Below are 22796 nucleotides of genomic sequence, written 5' to 3' on the forward strand. Positions count from 1 at the left end.
TTTTTTGTTTGTGTTTTCTTCTGCTACGATCATTTATTAAAGATTTAACGAAGCCATAGTACAAAATTCCGATAACTGACCGATGATGCCCAATGGCCGTTTCGTTCCACTGTGCGCCGTCTCGCGACATTCCTCATCAGCAGTGGAACGGGGAAAAATCTCGAATTGTAGAGAACATAATCGTTACCACGTTTTTCAAAGTGGTCTTAAGTACATGGCCGTCACTGTACATCAGTTTTATGTATATGTTTATATTCCTCTATCGTCTTTAGCTTTAAATATAAAATAAAAAGAAATTAAGGTTAGAAAAGTAGCGTATGTGATATGTTTCCGTTACTTCATTTTGTTTCATGTCTTCCCTTTTTCTTTATTTCGTAATTTGTTTCTTGTTAAATTCGATGTAACTGAAATAAACACGGTGTAATAAAGAAAGAACAATACATGTATACGAACATCTTTTTCAAGACAATAAAGAGACTGTTCCAAAAGCATGCTGTACTTTACTTCGTTGCTACATAGAATTCCAGTAGAAAGAGAAAATGCATAATCAAGGAACAAGAATTTTTACAATCTTAAAAATAGAACACTTAAAAAGATTTCTACGCCCTCTCGCGAGCATTCTTCAAATAATAATTGTGTAGATCTATGTTTAAAAAATTTATTGTTTCATGTAATAATCATTTATTATTTTAATCGTGATTACTACAATCAATAACAAAACGGTTTTTTTTTACCATATTTTATATGCCTGTGTGTTTCTGTGTACAATTATGTACATTCTGGAAGCATTACATAATGAAGCCGATATATGGTCAGTTTTCTTAATAAATATAAATAATGTACAAGGAAAAAAATTGAAGTAACAATATCATACGTAAATGTGCGCATAATATATAATATATAACATAATAACATGTAGTATATATTATACGCGCGCGTTCGTACATATATACACACAGGAAGGAAAAATATATTTCCATCTCAGAAATCTACAATTTCAAAATGAGCACCGGCAACAAAAGATTGTCACTACTCTTGGACATCGATATCAGAAGGCAGGCTCCTAGTGAATTACTAATAGTAAGGGAAAATCAAAGTCAGCTGCCTCCTGTTCCAAAACTGGGGTTTCTATGCGACGCAGGCTTACTGTTTTCGACACCGGAACCTTCATCGCATGAATCAGAATCCTATTCCTAAACCGATCAGGATGAACATCCTAAACTAAACAGGATGTTGCAAATGCCTCCGATGACAGGGATAGGCCTCACAAGGCAAACGCAAAGTGATCCCAGAGTTCCTCCGGAAACTTGCTCCTAAAGGAATCGCATATCTTGAAGCCCCGATAGGGAGATTCAGATTGGAACAGAAAACTAGCCAGGTGGAGTCAGCCGAAAAGCTGATCTCATCTATTGCGGAGATCTCTAGCCACTTTGATACTAACTTTAGGGCTCCGATGAAGGAGAAAGAGGCAGTAAAATTGAATGATACGTTGAAAGGGGTGGAAGATGTGCATCTCCTCTTCAATATAAGAGAAAGATACAGTTCCCATGCAGCATTCAGATATCTGAGGAAGATACAATACTCCTGGAAGTGTCCGTGCGAATGCACAAGGACATCATGCCGATTAAGTAAACCATGATGAACTCGGCGGAAGACAACTAGTTCGTATAACCAGATAGGTTCGCGTCCAGATAAACGGATTCAACTAAACAAACAGAAGAAAATGTGCTGAGTTTACATCTCTTTATGTTCGCAATACTCAGGAGTTCAGATGATTGGACCCCATCTCATTGGCAAAAAGTTGGCAGTAGTTTCAGCATTTGTCAATAAACATATAGCGCAGGTTGCCGGAGTAAGGGTACGTGACCCCACCTGGCCAAACAGTCTAACCAGAGAGGTGAGACCAAAGAAATAAAAGTTAGAGAATCAAAATGATCTTAACAAAGCATACCAATGGGATCAAAGCATTCTTTGTGAGTGTACATATACGCACATACAATAATAACATACGCAACCATACGCATCATATAAACTATAAATATTAAATAAATGCTTAACGTATGTTTAGTCTTAGTATTCATCACTTGATGATAATCTGCTACGGAAATAATGACTATCTCAGTTTCAAATTCCAAAATTATTCCTCATTTCGATTTCTCAAATTCAAAGGAACATCGCAAATCCCGTAACAAGATTTCTAGTCTTTTTTTTTTTAAACTATTTTAGCTATCAAAGCCGTCGAAATTTAATAAATCATATTAATCTTTCGGAAAAAAGATATTTTATTAGGAGAACTATGCAATGGTTCCTCTTTCTTGCTCAAATTAAAAAAAAACACGTCTCTTTATACGAGACTCAGTTATTTTAATCATTCTCTCCTTATTTTGTGCAAATATGTTGTTTTCGTTAGGCACATCATCCAATTATTTCCCAGTAGCCGTTGCTGTAACGGGAAAGAGAAACTCATATAATTCCTCTTTCCTTTACAGGTGTAATAATAAATATATATTCCTTTCGTACATCATGGGTACAACAAGAATCATATGTGCACTTCGTCATAAAATATCTGCGTCATTCCCTCTTTTTCTTTAAAAATAAAAAAAAAAAAGAAGAGTTAAAATTCGATCAATTTATATTAATTTTTTGTATTCCTTATTGCCTTAATTCTTGACAAATATTATCGAAAATACAAAAACTGGGAAAAATAATTTAATAAATCTAGATCTAAAGAATGTTCTCAACAGGTATTTCAACAACATTGTGCATGTCAGAAGCATATTCAAAAGAGAAATATAAAATTTGCGTGGATGTCCTAGAGCCTGTTTCATATCGTACACTATTTGCAGGTAATATTTGATGACTAATCAACTGCAAAAATTCAAAACTATCAACAATTATTTCATATTTCCTGAAAGTGTCTTCAACAAAGCTCATTGTATTGATCTCTTACATTTAAATTGCCTAAATTCTAAAATGATCTTGGCGTAAGATCAAGGTAAAAATGTATTAAGTTCGCAAAATAGAAAATGGAGGTGGCCCAGCCTGCCTCATCATCATTGCAAAACTGCTTAATCCCTCTTCACCGTTATTTTGACTATTCGGATTATTTTGTGAACTATTTGGATTTTTGCTTTTACTACTATTATGACTTTGTAAATGTTTCTTCAAATGATCCTTCCTATAAAAAGCTTTGCCACATTCTGTACATACTTGATTTTTGCTACCCGAGTGTATAATCATGTGACGAGCAAGGTGCTCGTTACGTTTAAATGCTTTACAACACATATTACATTGATAAGGCCTGTCTTTATTGTGACCTTGTTTGTGGCGATCCAAATGTTCTTTACGCTTTAAACTTGCACCACAAATATCACAGATATAAGGTCGCTGTCTATGTTCTTCAAGATGTTCGTGCAATGCAGTTTGATCTTCAAACCTGTACGCACATTCTGGACAATGATAGACTAATGTACCTGAAACATTTAGAATACTTACAATTAGAATCAAGATTATATTAAAGAACATATGTAGCTGATATTAACTGCAAAATCAGAGATAGGAGATGAGTAATGCAGTTAATGATTAATGATTAGACAGTTACTTGTAAGAAGTAGATTAACCAATCGATTAGATTAATAATTATTATTATTTTTTATTCTGGAATAAATATTTGAGTACACAACTGTCGAATACAGTGCACAATGTTCACACATTCATCGACATTTCACTGCAATTTGTTAGTAATTTCATTATCAATTTAGCGAACAGTTAAATCAACTGCGATCTTTTGTAATTAACTCCTTTTTATTCTCATACATTTCTTGGATAAAAATTCACACATCTTGTGCTTCCGATCCTGCACAATTTCATATTTCTCTATTATTATATTGTAATTTGACATATTTGTTTGAGATCTGGGATTATTACTAATCCCCACGATTGATAGAATTGAAGTATAAAACAACAAAGGATGAATATTAATAAAAAATCTTTTTTTGACAACTATTTTCGAGGATTATACAAGGGTTAATCGAAACCATTAAGCTCAAATTTATTATTGTCTTAAATATTAATAAATTAATGCCCAACTCTATGCGAAACTAAAACAAGTATACTTTACCATTTATATGTTGTGGTTCAACTTCGTATTCAATTTTTGGCCGAACTTCTTGACAATTATGCGTAGAGTTATTCCCATTTTCTTCATATTTACTTACATATGGTAATCCTAATGTATTAGAACACCTTGCTAAATACTCAGATGTAAGTTTAAAATCTATTTGTAATGGATCTGTCATTGTAGCTGCGTCTACTTTCTGAATGGTTTGCGTTCCAGAAGACTGACGTGTAATTTGTGGACATGCTTCTTTATTTCCACAAGTATTCTCGTTTCTATTCTCATCCGTTTGTTGGACATGATGCGAAGGATGTCCAGAATATGCGTATCCATTCATATTAGGTTGATTGTGTTGATGGTTATGAATGTCCGGTGGATATTTTAAATCGCGTGGGTCATAAGCCATATTTAGGAAACCATTAAGTAAATCTTTTTAGTATTTGTCTACAAAAGAATATATACAATAGACATGAGGTAAGAATAAATTACAAATTATGACTAACACCTGCACGAATACACAGAAGAAATATTATTTTAACAGCTATAGTGAATAGCTTTTGAAAAATTTTAGTATATATCATAGTAATCAACTCTTCTGTTTGAAATGAAATTTTAATTCAATATATGTTGCTATTATCGTTCGTCAGATTAATTTCGATAAAATCACGAAACGATTTGTTAACTTGAATACGAATATCAGTTACTAAAAATAGAAACGAGCATAAATTTTGTTATAAATTTGACGTAATTGGGAGATCTTATTGAGCAGGTCAGGACAGGTGTCCATGCACCGCTTCATAACTCGTGGTAATTAACAGCATCGGAATGCAGTATAAAAATAATCATAGAAAACGGATCGTTCTTCGATGTTAAGCGCACGAATCATATTTACTTACCATTTACATGCAGAGCTAGTTGTAAGACCAGCAGATCGCTGGTCACTATTTGTTTGTATTAAGCTTAGCCATCTTTATATGTGTCAGCTGCTGTACAAATTCTGAATGTTTCTTTCACAAAACCGTCCGTATTATAAAATTATATTTCTCGATCGCATGCCGACAGGTACTTCGTCAATAGAATATTCGATCGTTTACATTCTACATGAATGCCCGATGAATTTTTTATTTGCGATTAGTACACTTTTCTCCACAGTGTCATCTCGAAATGCGCAACGATACAACGATCACAAAAGGGAATGTACATATATCGCATTTAAAAGAGGCGGCTATTTAAGGAGTTCGGGAAAAAAATACAATTCGTTACGATAATACATGCGTTGGTATTTTATCTGACAAATGAATTACTGAAAAATCGAAGTATTTAATTGTTTCAATATCACGTTCGATCGAGGTTTAACTTGTTAATAAATTCGACACTTTTTAAATTGATTATTAACATATACATTCGTTCGTGTGTACATTTGTAGCGTAGCAATGTCAATGTAACATACATCGAATTGTTTTATCGTCATATATTATATAGTTTCAAATGAAACCTTTATCTTCTTTCCGATCGTCAGAAGATCAAAGAAATTATTCAACATTAAAATCAGAATGACCAGCAGGTGCAATTGTATTATGGGATCGATGGCGCTAGCAAGCCATTCCCCTAAGTGCGCACTTCTAGGGATTTTTGTCGGACACCAATTGCCACCGCGGGCTATATGCAGGGTGTCCCAAAATTATGGAACTTCAGGGAAATGAGGGGTTCCTCAGGACATTTCAAAAAAAGCCACGGATTGTATTTTCACTAAGGAAAAAGTTACTACAAATGACCTCAGGAACCTCTCATTACCCAGAAGTACCATAATTTTGGGAACTCCTCTGAGTTACCGAGATCTGGAAAACAAATTTTTTACATTTTCGTTCCAAGTTCAGATAAAACGAATTAAAAAATGAAAGCTTCTTCTCACTTATGTAGTAGAATCAAAAGAAAAAAGTATTTTGATCATTATAAAGTAAACTCAAGTCCTCTTAACAACATAAAAAAATTCGAATCATTTTGTTTAGTTTTAAAACAGTTACTGCATTTACTTTTTTCCACAATGTAAAATTAGAATAATTCGAAGGAACATGACAGTGTAGTGATTAGTGAATTCGGTACGGGTGATGTCTCTCCGACAAAGTAAAACATCTTCATTTTTATAATTTACATATTTATTAAATCTAAAATTTAAATTCTTTATACTTCTTCGAAGCTTTCGAGTCTTGACCTTGTTGCCGTTTGCGTTTGCTCTGCAAAAGAAATTCTTTACGTTAACATCGTTAAGTAGCTTATTATTAGTTTATTAATAATCTACATATACACTTACTTTTTGTCGTTGTACGTGATCCTGAAGCATGTCCGAAAGATCTTCTCTCCTCAAATGAGCCTGACGTGACCGCATAGTTTCCTCGTACCGCGATGCCATTGCTTCAGAGTCTAGATCCAACTCACTCGGATCCAATGCCAGTTCAACGGCTCCATCTTTCTCTGTCCTTCCATCCGATGTTGTCCCGCTTACACCGCGTCGTGCAGCGATCACCGATGGAGGTGCTTGACCACCTGCAGCGCCTGTCATATCATATACATGCGTGCTGCCCATCATGCTGGCACCAAGACCCTCTGTTCGTCGTTCTTGCAGAACCGTGTACAAAGCAGGCGTGTCTCCGCCTTCCATTTCGCTCTCAATTTTCTTTTTTCTCAACTCGATTGTTTCCGGTGTCTCCAAGCCCGCAGGGATCGACGTGATTCCACTCGGCGTTATCAAACCTTCTGCACCGGGTGTAACCAACCCGCTCGCATCTCCGTCTGTCTCCTTTCCTTCTCCTTCACCTTCTCCGCCTTCCTCCGCATCTTCGTCCTCGTCTTCGTCTCCGGACGATTCTGATTCAGGTTCGCCCCACATGCCCCTGTCGATCTCCTCGTCCATCGCATCGCCACCTGGTGCACGAGAGATTCCAAACACGTCTCCGTACAAAGGTCGTCCAGTTTCATCCACAGGAGGCTTTCCCCAGCCACCAGCATGATATCCAAACGCACATCCCTCGGGTATAGGCGCATTCAAACCGGGTATCTTTAAATTTGGATAACTCGGTGGCGGTCCATAACGTTGCATAGCGATCAACCACGGTGGCGGAACTTTGTGACAATTGGGTCCCACCGGCATACCGAGCGCAGTACGCAATTCGTCGGACAGTTCTCCAGGTTTCTTCTCCTTCAAACGTGTCTCGAATTCTTTGCCCTCGTAGTACAGGTCACCGTGAATAGTCATACGAGGTTTCGTTTGCCACTTGAAGAACGCATCATGCAGTTTCTGATAGTCAATATCTATTTTGCCAAGCTTGGGTCTCGCTCTTTCCCTCATTTTGGCTTTTAATGTGCGTGTATCGTCTCGTTCTTGCAGGCTCGCTCTCATCTCGGTGATTCCTGTACGTTTTATAAAGTCTGGTAAGTCGAAAGGAGGCTTCTCGATACCACGTTTGCCCTGGAGATATTTCCTCTTGAAACACCAGTGCCTCGGCACAGGCACTGTATTGCGGTGAGCTTTCAATTGTACAAGGAGTTTCGGATCCCTGGCGGTAACGTCGTGCATTTCAACGACATCGGGACGACCTACCAGTTGCTTCAGTTCTGCTACGCTCAAACGTGTTAGCCTTTTTAGTTTTCTCTTGGAAAGACGTGGAGCACCATTTTCACCGGTTCCCTGCTGTTGTTGCGGTTGATTCGCATCGTCGTCAAAGTCATCCAACGGTGGTACTTTGCTAGGTACAGTTCCTGTTGTTTGTAAATTTGTTATAGGAGGATACTGTCCTATCGGTTCACCTTTATCTGCTTCAGCAGACTTTGGTTCAGGTTCAGTTAATTTGAACGCTTCAAAGATTCTAGCAAACTGACGGTACATTGGCTCTAAATCGTTGATACTGGGGATCTCCTGAATATATACAATCTCTGGCATATCTTGATTAGGTTTCGAATTCTCTATATCGTCTTTTTTATTTTCTGCCTCTTTGCTTATATTATGCTTTTTCCTCTTTTTCTTTTTCTTCTTTTTAGTTTTATTCGACTTTGCATCTATTTTCTCCATTGCTGCTTCAGGTTCAATTATTACGTCATCTAATTGCGTCGCATCTTCCCTTACATTTTCATGATTAGATGACCTTTCTAATGAAGCTATATCGTTTGGATCTGCACCTACCTCTTTGGCTCTCTCAGTTTTGAAAGCTAGAGCCTGTTCTAAAGCTGCCGGTAGTTTCATTGAATCACCATCTGCTTCTCTTTCTCCGTCATCCACCGAATTTTGATTTTGTAATTCGCTTGGTGGACTGACCTTTAGGCTCAGTAAACTGGGTAACATTTTAGGATGCTCCATCCCTGGAACTCCATGGTTACTGTTTGGAGGGATGCTCATCATTGGTGGCATCGAATGAGGAATTTGTTGATTCTGCATTCAATATCAATAAATAAACATTATTAATCAGATATAGTTATATAAATTCGCGTTTGATAAAAAATTGTTCTTCATCAAATGAATTAACTATTTTTTTGAAAAAATCAAATGTAAATAACGCTTTGCATCTTCAAGTGAAAAGAACGCTAACCTCACTTCCTGGTATATTTTCCATAATAAACTTCACTATTTCTGATAAATAAACATTACTAATCATCAAATGAAAACAATACTAACCTCACTTCCTGGTATATTTTCCATAGTAAACTACACTATTTTCGTACCATAATGCTCGGTACTAGTCCAATGGTCTAATGTAGCCAAACAATAACGGTAAATACACTGACCATTTACACTGACCAAAATGGCCCGTATCACCATTTTCTTCTTGCGCATTTCGTGGCCGGCGATTTGGGGGTATGAACTGCTCGGCATGGCGGACCCGAGAGGCAGGGTTTGAAATTATTCGAATTGTTTGAAATAAATATCTCACGTGTACACCTGAAAATAAATGTCGCGTGTTCGGATCCGTGTCATTTTTAACACACGAGTACAGATGTATTCCACTCATCTATACGTATTTATCCTACATTCAATTCCTTAAATAATGCTAAGTGTATATAACTGAAAAATAGTATAAACTTTTATTGATTACTTTAAAATATCTGTTAAGAGATAAATGTTCTTTCAAAACTTTCATTGATCAAATATAAAATAACTGTTACAATTAAAACAGTTGACAATTTGAAAAGTTTACTAGATAACCTATATTTATGAAAGTTTACACAGTTAAATTCAAGCTCTGGTTTCTACCTGATGAATCTACAAAATTTTGTTAATCCATCCATTACAATACATGTCAACTAGGACGACCAACAATCAATATTATATTCGACAAAGAGGTTCGTGAGCAATCAATAATTTCGCAATTATCGAAGTCACGAACGAAACTAGGAATATAAGGAAACGTTGTTTGCACGAACGAAGTGCCCTCTTTTTCCGGTTTATTGTGACACTGTACGCATGGTATAATGAAAGCCAAAGGAGAAGTAAGTAAATATTACAAATTCAACTAGAAAAACCATGAATATTTCCAGCGGAAATATGATTCTTAATATTTTAATCTTGCATGTCGTAATAATTTAACTAAAACAGGTAAAACGTACTATGTTTTATATTCACTTAACCTATGATTCTATGACCGACTCCGACACATGTTCGAACTGGATTTAGATATTAGTCTTGATAATAGACTAAATAGATTAGTTTTATATTCTACGTAGAAAATTAAAATATTTTGTCTTCATGGAGGGTACTAATATACGTGATTACAGTTGATAATTTCACTACAATAGGTATTGAAGTTATTAAATAAATTTATTACATTGAATAATAATTATTTTTGTTTTCATAGTTGAAGGAGTTTGAAGTGATCGGTCGTAAATTGCCGACCGAAAAGGAGAAAACCACACCTCTCTATAAAATGAGGATATTTGCGCCCGATGCTATTGTCGCAAAATCCAGATTTTGGTATTTTCTGCGTCAACTCAAAAAATTCAAAAAGTCTACTGGAGAAATTGTATCTCTTAAACAGGTAAATAAACAATCTAAATGTCGTCTACAGCAATTGTTAATTGATCGTAAAATTACAAATTTTGATGGTTTAACGATTAGATTTCAGAGAAGACGCCTATAAAAATTAAGAATTTTGGAATTTGGTTGAGGTACGATTCAAGATCTGGGACTCATAATATGTACAGAGAATACAGAGATCTTTCTGTCAGTGGTGCTGTAACACAGTGTTATAGAGATATGGGTGCCCGTCATCGTGCTCGTGCACATTCTATCCAAATCATTAAAGTAGAAATGGTAAAGGCAGCCAACTGCAGGAGACCACAAGTGAAACAATTTCACGACTCAAAAATCAAGTTCCCATTACCTAAACGCATTCAACACAAGAATCGTATGCCACTCTTCAGTGTAAGGAAACCGCGTACCTACTTCCTTTAAATATATTTAATCGATTGTTTTACACACGAGCATTAAATATATGTTACTCTAAAGAAAATAAGAGGACGTTTGGTCTAATAATTTGCGTCTTTTATTACTCATCCTATAATACCCAAACTCCTATTCATTGACACACCACTACTAGGTGTTTTAGCAGGTGTAGATCGATCTAATAAAGTGTACATGTATTATTATACATATTTTATTTATTTATATTATTTTATATATATTATTGTACATTTATTTATTAGTAATGACTGAATTAAGAGATTTTTGTGAATAACTTGGAAATTACTAGTTTTTCGAAACCCTCCAAATTTCGTCTCGATTTTCGATCTCTTTCAAAAGTACAGCCAACAATGTAAACATCTTATCATCGATTAATAATAAAAGTTAAATTTTGCTATATTTCGTAATCAAGTTGTAGAAACATGTTCGATCGAATAATAACGATTCCACAATTAAAACAAGCCGAAACGCATGCTCGTAGTTTCCAACATCATGTGATACTGCTTTTAAATATTTTGTTCTTACAATTAGAAATAAAAGCTTGTAAAAGCTTGTTAGAAAGAAAACTACTACTAAGACTGTCAATTTGGAAAAACAGTTTTACAATTCATTATTATATTACTGACGAGAAAGATATCAACTAATTTGTGCAGAGGTTGTGTACCTTGTGGTAGATACGCACGATTTGCATATAACTTTTAAGCATTTTCGGTGGAAGTATTGAAACATGATTCGTTCCATGAGAAACTATATAGAAATTTTCCTTGGAATATCTATCAATGAAGATGAACTTATAACGTATTACGTAGCTAAGACTTACGAAAGATTTGACAGCGTTAATCCTTCGAATAACCCGTTGTATTGTTTTGACCTAGATTGAATTTAAAGATTTTCTTTATTCCTTTGTACTATAATTACTTTTAAAAAATTTAATAGTATCCTATTAAGATCTGTATTCAGTTGTTTTCACAACGTTTTCTTTTTTTAAAATATTAAATTCATCCAACTGGAAAAGAGAAGCTATGTTTTGTTTCAAATAATTAAGTGGCAGGTTGTTCCTAATGAATATTATACATACTAACACAAAAAATGTGATTCTCATTTTTCTGGCGACTCTGTTGATCACTGTAAAACAAGCTTCCATGGCATATGGTAATTTTGGTGAATTTAGAGATGTCTTTCTATATCATTTTTGTTGATGTATTTTCAAGTATTACTTTATTTGCAGAAAGCGTGGTCAATAATATGATGAAAGAAGTCAATGTAAATTCTACGCCAGCATACAGTAGTAAAAAGGTATATACAAAATATTTTATTATTAGTAGTTTGTCAAATATGTATGTAATAATTGCTGTGTTTATAGGATGAGATATCTGGATCATGTCCGAGTGGTACTGTATGTTCAGAACTAGGTGGAGAATGTTTAAATTGTAATCTAAATCCAAACTGCGTATATGGAGCAGTGTATATCGCAAATTGTACAGTCTTAGACCAAATCGATTGTATCGTAAGCAAAACAATTATACGTATAATATCATAGTATTGCTTATATTTGCAACAATAATTGATGAATTAATCTTTCAGGGCAATCAAAACTTCCAAAAAAAGTACATTTGCCGTTATTGTTATCAAACAGAACATTGGGAGCATTACTGTCAGCAGAAGAATTCTTGCAGTTCTGTGGCATCTCCTCGACAATACTATAGAACAAATTGTACAGTGAACGGAGACATTCTGTGTCTAGGTAGACGCAAATTCATGAAAAATTTACTGTGCAACTGGACTGTAGGATACCGATGGTCTACCGCTTTGATTTTAAGCATTACTTTAGGAGGTTTCGGAGCTGATCGGTATAAAATGTTGCGAAGAATTTTCAGATCTTCAAAGTACAAATATCCATTTTTGAATAATATCCATTGTAGGTTTTATTTGGGTCACTGGCATGATGGAATTGGAAAGCTGTTAACTTTTGGAGGATTTGGTGTATGGACAGTAGTCGATGTTATACTCATTGCTGTGAGATATTTAGGTCCAGCGGATGGATCATTATACATTTAACTACTACTTTAAGTAGTTCTATATTTTTTACATTAAAGAATGAACGTTATAATTTAATTGTTGCTGACTGGTTAGTCTTACCTAAATTTAATGTGAAAAATATAAACATTTTATTTATTGCTTCCGAAAGAACTAAGTTGTAATGTGATATGTACATATGTGTATATTATCTTATATGTATATCTTTTACAAATATAATATTTTTATTAATTCTAACTAGTTATGCGATATGCGCAATTTCTTGACGTACAAGTACAGAATTGTTAATGCATCAGTAGTTTATATAATAAAATATTCTTAAATTATTTATTTCGTCTATTTAAAATCCTTTGGTAAGAAGTTCTTTAGATAATAAGATTGTAATAGTAGTCAAAAGATTTTGCTATTTTCTAGACTAATTGTCTGTTATGTAGTTTTCAGGATATTTTGTTATTTTCTAATAGTATAGAAATATCTAGTAATAATTTAAATAGACCGAGGTCATTTGAAATAATTTTACCTTTAGCGAAAATGCAATGCGTGTCTTTGTTTACGAATTATTAACGAAGAAACACTGACCAATGAGAGGCGAAATCAGCTGGCACGCGGCGGCCCAATCAACGAGCGCATGAAGCCTAGTTCCGCTCATTGGTTCGGTCATTTCAGAGCCATCTGTTGTATTTTCGCTAAGGATAAAGTTACTTCAAATGACTTCGGGAACCCCCCATTTCCAGTTTGTTATATTCCCCATTCCTATATACTAGGATATCTCCGTTATAATTCAAACATCTCTTCATAAAGGACTACGTTTTGCGTTGATTGTTCCACTTATTCACTTTTGTATATAAGATATATAATATTATATATATATATATATATATATATATATATATATATATATAAAAAGTTGACGGCAAATTCTGTATTTTTAACAAGTTTTCTTGTTATTATTCTTTAGAAGACTGTTATGCTCCTTGCAAAGATACAGTATAGCAAACAGAAGTATACATTTTAGTAATGCTTAAAGTTACTATGATAGCAAATTTTATTGAATCGAACATTGTAAAATATTTAATTGAACGAACTACTGAATTTCTGACTCATGCTTACGATAAATTAACTAAGATTAAATAGAGAAATAAATTTCAAATTCAAACACGTTGTCATATGTATGCAGTGGTATCACCGTCCGCGGGAAGGTGACACCACTGTTGCCAACCGTGTGGTAATAATCGAGATAAACAGAACGAAACTAACTGGCTCTATGGGCGAGTGCGCATGTACTGTTTGCTGCCAGTATTCCAGTCACAAAACCCTTGGTTCATGACGGAGTTTCTGCGTTCTCTTGGTGTGATTTGTTGATGAGACTGGATTACTGCTATAATTCATTGGCATTGTTCAATCACATTTGCGTGATTTCCTTTGCACCACTCGGAACAGTTTCCAAACAGAATTCTTGACTCCGCCGACGCAAAGTATTAACCTTAACCTAAACCGACAATCAAGAACGACGGAATTACGTTGTCTAAATCAAGGCTGGGAATTAATTGCACATGACAGAAACACAAAGCATTTTCAGGGTCTGTTCTGAAATTTATTGTAAACATGGCCACATCCAATCTCATTTGTGAGATCTCGCCTGCGGCACATTTCAGAGCAGTCTTCAAAAATGCTCTGTCTCTGTCATGTGCAGTTAATTGTGCAACCCTGGTTTAAATCGTTACGTATGCATTAGTTTGTTACCAGTTTTGCAATAAATTTTAATTTTTTTTTTAAACATTTATACAAATCTTTTTCACGGAATAAACACTTTGTTCGCGAAGGTGGTATTCAAATCTCGATGTAAATGGATCGTATTTCGAATAAATAAACATCCACCAGAGAAAGATATGAAGTTTGCATCATTCACTTGCAACATTCATCGATTCTCTCGCGCTAACACTCGGAACAATGCAACAATTAGGTGGGCCTGATCCTGCTCAACTTGTCGAAATATTTCCTACAAACATCACTGTGGACACACCATAGAGCCGTTTGATTTCGTTCTATCTCTCTCACGATCATCATCGCCACACGGTTGGCAATGGTGGTGTTACCTTCAGGCGGAAGGGCCGTAGATATGACAATGTGTTTGAATGTGAAACGTTAACGTTACTTTATGTAGCGAGATCTTCATTCCTACATATTATTAATAAAGTTATTTTTTTACCTAATTTTAGTTAATTTATTGTAAGCATGAGTCAGAAGTTCAGTAATTCGTTAAGTGAAATATTTTACAATGTTCAATTCAATAAAACTTGTCATCAAAGTAATTTGAAGCTTTTGAAGAAACATTACGAGAAGGTATTGTAACGTATTAAAATAAGTTACGAAAATGTTATCATAAGTTTAAATATTGTATATTATTAAATTGACTCTATTTAAATTGATTGCAGACGGAATTCCAAGCTTTCTGGAATTCTTTTGTCCAGAACTTCAGAGTTCCCCTCAGCATTGCAGAAAAGCATCCAAGAGTTCAGAACACTTTGGAATTTGTTGCCAAGTTTGCTGTCTGTTTATATACCGTTTCAAATGAGGATGGAGAAGAAGAAGAACCGCTGTGCCCTTTCCTCGTTAAAATGTTCGATTTCCTTCTAACGAGTCATAATGCTACGGATCCAGCTGTGAGATTTCGTATTTGCCAGTTTTTAAATATTTTATTGAATTCCATGGGAGACCAGGCATTTGTAGACGATGTTCTCTGTGACAAAATAACTGTTGCTATGATGGACCGTTTGCTGGATAAGTCGCCGAAAGTCAGAGCCCAAGCTATTTTAGCATTGCACAGACTTCAAGATCCATCAGACGAAGAATGTCCAATTATAAAAATGTATATATTTCATGCTTCAAAAGATCCAAATGCTGAAGTGCGTAAAGCTGCATTATTGAGTATGGGAAAAAATAAAAATACGTTACAAGTGGCATTAAAACGTACCAGAGATGTCAATGAAGGAGTACGTAAAATGGCTTATGAATTTCTTAGCAAAATTACAGTGAGATCGTTGACTATTACACAGAGAGATCAATTATTGAATGATGGCCTGAAAGATAGATCGGAAATAGTCAGGAAGTGTGTGGAGAATATTTTGTTGCCGTCATGGCTACGACACTTTAATGGTGATTTTATTGGTTTGGTGAAAGCTCTTGATGCTGAAATTGGAACGGATGTAGCATCAATGGCTTTGGAAACATTATTTAAGTAAGCTATTGATGCTGTCATTGTTTTTTTAATGATATTAAAAACATCTAGAGAAATGAAATACTTATCTCAAATAATATTTAATTTTCATTTATTTAGGAAGAGTGCAGTAACTACGTTGATAGAACAATTGCCAATAAATAAAGAAACAAAGTTAATCTCAGTTGATAAATTGACCAGTGAGAATATATTTTACTGGAGGTGTTTAATAAAACATTTTCATCGCGAATCTTCTGTGGAACAGCTGGAGATGATTTTACCAGAATTATCCACGTTTTGCACATATATTTCAGATTACATAGTATCAATATCAACAGATCAAAATGACGCGTGGGTGAAACACATGCAACAGTTCATTCATTTACAATTGTTCGAGATTGTAACTACGTATGATCTGTCCGATGAAGTTGGAAGGAAGAAATTGGATGAATTAATATGTAATACATTGATGAGCACCCACTGGTCTGAAAAAATTATTCAATGCGTGGTTACACATTTGCAGAAAGTTATACCGGATACAAATACTAGAGTGGATGCATTGGCCAATATAATCAGCGATATAAGATTGCCTCTGAAAGAAGCTACACAGAATATACAAATTTCTGAAAAACAACAGCACGACCTTACTCTGAAAGTAAGATTGCATAATTGAAATTTTAGTAATACGAATATTAATACACTATTAATTGAATATGGTTTCCGCAGAGAGCAAAACTTAAAGTCAAATTGTTGGAACTGAAGGAAGAGGAATATCAAGCTATACAGAACAAACAGTATTTGAGAGCTGATGAATTGAAGAACGAGATCGATACATTAAATGGAGAGATCATGAAGTTGTCGGAAGAACCTCAGCTTGTAACAGTTATGGAGGAAATGAAGGAGAAAACTGATTCGGAAACAATGATCAAATGTTTAACCATAATATGCACCATGATGCAGTCAGTGACCTCGTTAACACCGACCATTAGAAGTATGATGCAAATAACACTGGACAGTTTAGACGTGAGTATTCCTGACTTTTACTTGTTTTCAGATTGGAAATGTCATTTTTGTTTTCAGCATCCAGACGACAAAGTTCACATTCTCGCAATAAAGGCACTCGGTATTTTTTGTGTACTGGATAAAGAAGTTGCTAGGAAACACATTATGGTGCTGTTTCTGCAATTCTCTTTGGAACAAGAAAATCCGGAGATCTGGACCATGACATTGAAAGGAATTTTTGATCTCTTGTTATTTTACGGACTTGAATATTTTGATATGTTAGGAAGTGAAGATGTGACTACCAACAGAACTGAAAAATCACGCACCGTGAGACTGTACACCGATACTAATGACGAAATTTCTGTGTCATCGGCACAACACTCCAACACAGAGGAAGGCAATCACAGTTTTATCAAAATTTTGACAGGGTTATTGGACAACACGGTATGTACATATGTATAATTAATTATGCATAATACAATGAATGTTTTGTATACCATAGAATTTTTGCAAATCACAGGATCAAGGTATACGCACGATTGCCACTGAAGGTCTTTGCAAACTGTTACTAAATCGTCGAATAAGCAGTTCGATTTTGTTATCAAGATTAATTCTTCTATCGTATAACCCTGTGAACGATAATGACTATTACCTACGGCAATGTTTGAGTGGTTTCTTCGACAACTTCCTGTTACGAGTACCGGATGCGCATCAAATGTTCGAGGAGGCTTATTTACCGACGTTACAAGTTATATGCAATGCACCTGAAACCAGCCCCTTGCAGGAAATTGATCCCTATGAAGTTTCCAAATTCATGTTGAGCTTAACTAGATTTAAATGTAGCAAATCTGGGATTTATTGTCCTCACAACAGTCTCGTTTTCGTTATATTGGCGGAAGTATTGAATCCAATGAGCAGCATTAGCCGCGGGGTTCTTATTAAATCCTTGAGAAATTTACATTTGGAATTTGAAGATAATGCGACTAAAGAAAATCTAGTATCCGCCATCGATAAGGTCGCTGAAATGGTAAGTGTACTTATTTGGTCAAAATAGAAAATCGGATTTCAATTATAATTTTAGAAATTATTCCCTCTCAATGTTAACATATTAACATTCTTCTTTTCAGATGGTCGAAGACGATAAACGATTATTCAGCTACGTGAATGAATTCAAGCGGAAATTAGAAACTCCAAATGTTATCGACGTGTCGGCAGAAGACGAAGATACAGAAGATGACGAATAGTCTTGCGTATTTTATGCATTTATGGGAGAATTGTAGTAGTTGCAATTTAAGGTATTAGAAAGTTAAAAGAATCGAACAGACTTTAACATTTGGATCTTTAGTAGCACGAAATATGTACATATATTTTTATAATTAGACACTGCTCATCAGATGAATCTTGAAGTCTATGCTATTCAAAGATGGCATTATCCGTAAAAGCCGGATCTTCCACAGAATTCAATAAAATGTTAAAAAAGTGGCAAATGCGTTACCGTGTTCATCAAAGTTATTTCGTTCTAAAATGTGTGTTTTGTTACTCCAGGTAACAAGTTACTCCAGGGGTATAGTTCACAACAATGCTCGGCGACTCCTACCTCTATCTCTGCATTACGAATTTTCGAACCCTAATATGACGTTATTATAAGAAACTCGGAATTGTACAGATCGTAGTGCACTATGCGGAAACCGTGTAATGAGAGTTCCATTTTATAGGAGGGTTTACTTTAGTGGCCGACAATGTTTCGTTTTCCTACGAGCGAATTTCAACTGTTTTTAATACCCACACGGAACATAAAAATGTACATGTCTAAGGTACGATTTGTTTAATTTTGTAAGTTGTCTGATAAATAATTACGAACGAATTATTTAATACGTCACGAATTAGTGACCCGTGAAGGTGTATTATAAGTTTTAATAGTTTTATAATTTTATAAGTTACAATAAAGTTTTATTCCAATTTCTGAATATATTCTTAATTTATATTATTATTGTTTTAAATAACTTACAGAAAATTAATAGTCCTGAACCATATGGTATTTTTCGAAGCATTTTGGTACATGTAACGGGCCTTTGTATCTTTTGTACTCCCACGAGTACCTGATCCTAAGCTCAGACTTACGATTCGTACAGACATTGCATCTTATGGGCTTTCCTATCTCATTATCAGCTTTGGAGGGTTGTAGAGCTCCCTTACCATTTCGTGTAGCGCTCAACGTTATCGATAGTTCACGAATAATAGTCGCGCCAGCAAAAAGCATATATATATATATATTCCATTTCTACTATGAGTGCTGAATATTATTTAGAGGCAATTATTTGAAGTCTATTAGGATTTATATTGCAATTAATACATTTTTTAATCCTTTAACGAGTAATTTGAATATAATTTTGATACGTTCGATTTTCTATAAACTATTTTTCTATTCGTATGTTTCAATGAAAGCTATAATAAATTGTTATAACGCAGGCACACTTTTGTTATGCATACGTAAACTTACATTACTTAAATTTACTTTAATTTGTTATCATCGAGCTTGAGTAATTTCATGTTTAGTTTTGACAGACCTTGTTATCCAGATTTAAGTGTTCATAAGTCAACAAGTTAAAATCTTGACAGATCTCATACTTACGTAATTGTTTCTTTTATCGGCATTGCATTACGACATACGTTACATTACGGAGAAAAAACTGCAGATACAGATTTGTGCAGTTTTATTGATATGTTACGTAATGCCACTAATTTTTACGTAAAAAGCGAGCTGTTTAAAAAAATATGAAATCTTAACTTATAAATAAAAAAATAACTACTCAATTCACTTTTCATTACAATACGCAAAATTCAAGATAATAAAGTAGGAAATCGCCATTATCGTGGTGTGTATGAATACGCGCATGAGCATACATACATATAAATTAGATATAGTCAACGTCAGCACAGTATATCCAAGTAAATCCAGACCAGACTATCCAGACACTGGAGTAGAGTGATTGGAACGTAGGATAGGCCTATACTTAATAATTAATATAAAATGGCACAAAGCACAAAGCTCATTACATTTTCGTCTGTGTGTAACTTATTGAAAAATAATTATAATGTTACTGCACATACAATCAGATTATCTAGGTAAGAATTATTATAATCAATTGACCTTTTTAACCTTTGCTAAAGTAGTATACGATACTATTGATAACTTAAAAGTTAAATGCAATTCATAAATGAATTATTATTCTGTTTTATATTGGCAAGCTTAAACCATTAACATAAGTTTCCATATTAACATACTTACTATTACAACTTACTACAATTTACATATGATAAAGTTTATTATGTAAATTACATGCATTCAATAAATGGTAATATATTAGATATTGATACTATTAAATAAAATTAAAACGAGATACATGTATACGTATAGTACAATAATTAGTACATATATATTATCATAAGCTTCACGTAACCTTGAGTATGATACATTCACAAAGCTAGTGCTAGAAATGTATAACAACATTCCTACAAAATTGAAAAACATGAAAGCTAGGATTAGAATAGGATTAAGTTATAAGAGGGGCCAGAGAATTGTTTATTAATCGGTTACATTAACATATTGAAGTTAATGGACACTATTTTGAATTCTTGCTGAAATCAATCATCCTTCACTATTTATTACTTTATTGTTTATGTCAATTGTCCTACTTTTATGAATTTTTCATACTCAAGATCATGCAGAGGTCATTACATTATAGGTCATTGGAGCTATATATATATATATGTTAGGTGAGACCCTGTATATTGGATTAATTTATGGCTTTTCATGTTGCAGTTCATGGTGGTCTGGTGTAGAAATGGGCCCGCCTGATGCAATTTTAGGCATTACAGAAGCATATAAAAAAGATGGAAATCCTAAAAAAGTTAACTTGGGAGTTGGTGCTTATAGGGATGACAATGGTAAACCATTTGTGTTACAAAGTATCCGAAAGGTACATATTATAAAATTTAATTTTTATGTATATGAAGTTGTAGTAGATGTACAATGTGTATAAAAGATGTTATTAAATTAGTTATTTATCAATTCAAATTTGTTGTAGGCAGAAAATATTATTAAACAAAAGGACATGGACAAGGAATATTCAGCAATATCTGGGAATGCTGAATTTTGTAAAAATAGCATTAATTTGGCACTCGGTGAAGGTCATGATGCAATAAAAAACGGTTTGGTAAGGACAATGTAATATGTTTATGAATTATAAAGGAAAAATTATTTTTTTATATATTATAAATAATAATATGTTTTAGAATGCTACCGTTCAAGGAATTTCTGGCACAGGCTCACTTTTTGTTGGAGCAAATTTCCTTTCGCGTTTCTTCCCTGGATCTAAAGATATATATGTACCAGTACCTACATGGGGCAATCATGGTCCAGTATTTAAGCTTGCTAATCTTTCAGTGAAGACGTATCGTTATTTTGACCCGAACACGTGTGGATTAGATTTTAAGGGCGTTTTAGAGGATATAAATGTTAGTAATCGTATAGAAAATAATGATGAGTAGTTACAAATTTTATTCAAAACTTTATCATTTGCAGAAAATTCCAGAAAAATCTATTGTTCTCTTCCATGCGTGTGCACACAACCCTACTGGTGTTGATCCAAAACCCGAACAATGGAAAGAATTATCAGCGCTGGTAAAACGAAGAAATCTTTTCCCTTTCTTTGATATGGCATACCAAGGTTTTGCTTCAGGTATTATTTTCACACGTTCTTGTTTATAATAAACCTAAATAATAAACCTAATAATATAAATAAACCTAAAATGAACCTAATAATAAACCTAAAAGATTAATGTATGACGATATATATTAATTAAATAATTAATGTATGATGATATATATATATATAATATTTATATAAAATTGTAGGATCTATAGAAAAAGATTCAATGGCAGTTACATTATTCCTAGCAGATGGAAATAAAATTGCTTTAGCTCAATCTTATGCTAAAAACATGGGTCTTTATGGTAAATATGTAGATTTAATGGTTATTTACATAAATTATGACAGTAGACAAAAACTTCATAAATAATTTTTCTTAGGTGAACGTGTCGGAGCATTTACATTGGTTGGTTCCAGCAAAGAAGAGGCGGACAGAATTCTTTCACAATTAAAGATTTTAATTAGGCCAATGTATTCTAATCCACCAATTAACGGTGCTAGAATTGTTAATGAAGTTTTAGGCAATTCGGAATTAAAGCAGCACTGGCTTAGTGAGGTGAAAGGAATGGCTGATCGTATTATTTCTGTTCGTCAAAAGTTAAACGACAATCTTACGAAGCTTGGTAGTTCTCTAAACTGGTCACACATTACCGATCAAATTGGAATGTTTTGCTATACTGGTCTTAAACCTAATCAGGTATTATATATTTTCCGTATTTTTAATTCTTTTAGTACAATGTTCATAACTACATTTTCACAATAATATCTTACAGGTTGAAAAACTGACCAAAGACTATAGCATTTACTTAACAAAAGATGGTAGGATATCCATGGCTGGCGTAACAACAAAAAATGTGGAATACCTTGCTAATGCTATGCATGAGGTCACAAAATAGTTTAATATTTTTATACCATTAATTAAAGGATAAAATCACATTTTGCCTTGTTATATTTAAATATACAATTCATAAAAAGTGATACAGCATACAATTATAAGTATTAAATTGAATGCATTTAACCTTGCATGCTATTTTTATAACATCACTGCAGGCAGTGTAGATCCCATCTCAAAATTGTAGATACAATATCAAATTATTAATGTAACTCGATACATTCGTGTCAATAACTTTACTATGTATTCTGTTACAAAATATAAGAAACGACATTTTGTTATACTAATTGCATAAAAATCTAATCATGTAAACAAAAATACTCAAAATGTAAATTTAATTTTCAATAAAATTAATTACGATTATATCTTTT

At 34.0% G+C, this 22796-nt stretch overlaps 6 protein-coding genes across 11 annotated transcripts; 4 read left to right on the top strand and 2 right to left on the bottom strand.

Annotated features, from left to right (window-relative positions):
* Positions 1–644: 644 nt before the first annotated feature.
* Positions 645–6223, bottom strand: LOC117224697 (uncharacterized). The gene is made up of 3 exons (XM_033477804.2): positions 5014–6223; positions 4121–4561; positions 645–3473 (listed from the first exon to the last, which is right to left on the bottom strand). The coding sequence occupies exons 2-3, from the start codon at positions 4521–4523 to the stop codon at positions 3007–3009; spliced, it is 870 nt and encodes a 289-aa protein (XP_033333695.1). The 5' UTR covers positions 4524–4561; positions 5014–6223; the 3' UTR covers positions 645–3006.
* A 28-nt stretch (positions 6224–6251) lies between these two features.
* On the bottom strand, positions 6252–19566 carry LOC117224694 (splicing factor 3B subunit 2). Of its 4 annotated transcripts, none has more exons than XM_033477802.2 (4): positions 19454–19566; positions 8784–9047; positions 6429–8540; positions 6252–6351 (listed from the first exon to the last, which is right to left on the bottom strand). In XM_033477802.2, exons 2-4 carry the CDS (start codon positions 8805–8807, stop codon positions 6283–6285), a joined length of 2205 nt encoding a protein of 734 aa, XP_033333693.2. In that variant the 5' UTR covers positions 8808–9047; positions 19454–19566; the 3' UTR covers positions 6252–6282. The 4 variants fall into 4 exon arrangements, with proteins under 4 accessions (XP_033333693.2, XP_033333690.2, XP_033333691.2 ...); XM_033477799.2 differs by lacking the exon at positions 19454–19566 and adding an exon at positions 9360–9498; XM_033477800.2 differs by lacking the exon at positions 19454–19566 and having other exon boundaries at positions 8784–9287.
* LOC117224699 (large ribosomal subunit protein eL20) lies at positions 9436–10637 on the top strand. The gene is made up of 3 exons (XM_076524649.1): positions 9436–9595; positions 9961–10140; positions 10221–10637. Exons 1-3 carry the CDS (start codon positions 9578–9580, stop codon positions 10554–10556), a joined length of 534 nt encoding a protein of 177 aa, XP_076380764.1. The 5' UTR covers positions 9436–9577; the 3' UTR covers positions 10557–10637.
* LOC117224698 (TM2 domain-containing protein almondex) lies at positions 10771–12928 on the top strand. The gene is made up of 5 exons (XM_033477806.2): positions 10771–11717; positions 11794–11861; positions 11929–12072; positions 12150–12415; positions 12488–12928. The coding sequence occupies exons 1-5, from the start codon at positions 11627–11629 to the stop codon at positions 12621–12623; spliced, it is 705 nt and encodes a 234-aa protein (XP_033333697.1). The 5' UTR covers positions 10771–11626; the 3' UTR covers positions 12624–12928.
* Positions 13931–18788, top strand: Cap-G (Chromosome associated protein G). Of its 3 annotated transcripts, none has more exons than XR_013034133.1 (7): positions 13931–14945; positions 15038–15840; positions 15940–16474; positions 16546–17265; positions 17342–17848; positions 17949–18116; positions 18367–18788. XR_013034133.1 is itself a non-coding variant. In XM_033477797.2 (7 exons), exons 1-7 carry the CDS (start codon positions 14838–14840, stop codon positions 18063–18065), a joined length of 2733 nt encoding a protein of 910 aa, XP_033333688.2. In that variant the 5' UTR covers positions 13933–14837; the 3' UTR covers positions 18066–18788. The 3 variants fall into 3 exon arrangements, 2 of the variants coding, with proteins under 2 accessions (XP_076380718.1, XP_033333688.2); XM_033477797.2 differs by having other exon boundaries at positions 13933–14945; positions 16546–16842; positions 16900–17265; positions 17949–18788; XM_076524603.1 differs by having other exon boundaries at positions 17949–18788.
* A 152-nt stretch (positions 19567–19718) lies between the features above and the next one.
* Got2 (glutamate oxaloacetate transaminase 2) lies at positions 19719–22788 on the top strand. The gene is made up of 8 exons (XM_033477803.2): positions 19719–19947; positions 20645–20801; positions 20910–21038; positions 21118–21339; positions 21407–21563; positions 21740–21838; positions 21914–22230; positions 22307–22788. Exons 1-8 carry the CDS (start codon positions 19853–19855, stop codon positions 22427–22429), a joined length of 1299 nt encoding a protein of 432 aa, XP_033333694.1. The 5' UTR covers positions 19719–19852; the 3' UTR covers positions 22430–22788.
* The last annotated feature ends 8 nt before the right edge of the window (positions 22789–22796 follow it).

Source organism: Megalopta genalis, chromosome 9 (genome assembly GCF_051020955.1).
Source record: "Megalopta genalis isolate 19385.01 chromosome 9, iyMegGena1_principal, whole genome shotgun sequence".
NCBI classification, from domain to species: Eukaryota; Metazoa; Arthropoda; class Insecta; order Hymenoptera; family Halictidae; genus Megalopta; species Megalopta genalis.

Coding starts and splice junctions, on each gene's coding strand:
- LOC117224697 (XM_033477804.2), bottom strand. CDS start 4,523: ATGGCTTATGACCCACGCGATTTAAAATATCCACCGGACATTCATAAC. Junction 3,474..4,120: donor TGAACCACAACATATAAATG/GTAAAGTATACT, acceptor TAAATGTTTCAG/GTACATTAGTCTATCATTGT.
- LOC117224694 (XM_033477798.2), bottom strand. CDS start 8,763: ATGATTAGTAATGTTTATTTATCAGAAATAGTGAAGTTTATTATGGAA. Junction 8,541..8,697: donor AAAATATACCAGGAAGTGAG/GTTAGCGTTCTT, acceptor TATTGAATGCAG/AATCAACAAATTCCTCATTC. Junction 6,352..6,428: donor ATCACGTACAACGACAAAAA/GTAAGTGTATAT, acceptor TTTCTTTTGCAG/AGCAAACGCAAACGGCAACA.
- LOC117224699 (XM_076524649.1), top strand. Junction 10,141..10,220: donor AAATTGTATCTCTTAAACAG/GTAAATAAACAA, acceptor TTTAACGATTAG/ATTTCAGAGAAGACGCCTAT.
- LOC117224698 (XM_033477806.2), top strand. CDS start 11,627: ATGAATATTATACATACTAACACAAAAAATGTGATTCTCATTTTTCTG. Junction 11,718..11,793: donor ACAAGCTTCCATGGCATATG/GTAATTTTGGTG, acceptor CTTTATTTGCAG/AAAGCGTGGTCAATAATATG. Junction 12,416..12,487: donor GGAGGTTTCGGAGCTGATCG/GTATAAAATGTT, acceptor TATCCATTGTAG/GTTTTATTTGGGTCACTGGC.
- Cap-G (XM_076524603.1), top strand. CDS start 14,838: ATGAGTCAGAAGTTCAGTAATTCGTTAAGTGAAATATTTTACAATGTT. Junction 14,946..15,037: donor TGAAGAAACATTACGAGAAG/GTATTGTAACGT, acceptor AATTGATTGCAG/ACGGAATTCCAAGCTTTCTG. Junction 16,475..16,545: donor AGCACGACCTTACTCTGAAA/GTAAGATTGCAT, acceptor TGGTTTCCGCAG/AGAGCAAAACTTAAAGTCAA.
- Got2 (XM_033477803.2), top strand. CDS start 19,853: ATGGCACAAAGCACAAAGCTCATTACATTTTCGTCTGTGTGTAACTTA. Junction 19,948..20,644: donor CATACAATCAGATTATCTAG/GTAAGAATTATT, acceptor TTCATGTTGCAG/TTCATGGTGGTCTGGTGTAG. Junction 20,802..20,909: donor TGTTACAAAGTATCCGAAAG/GTACATATTATA, acceptor AATTTGTTGTAG/GCAGAAAATATTATTAAACA.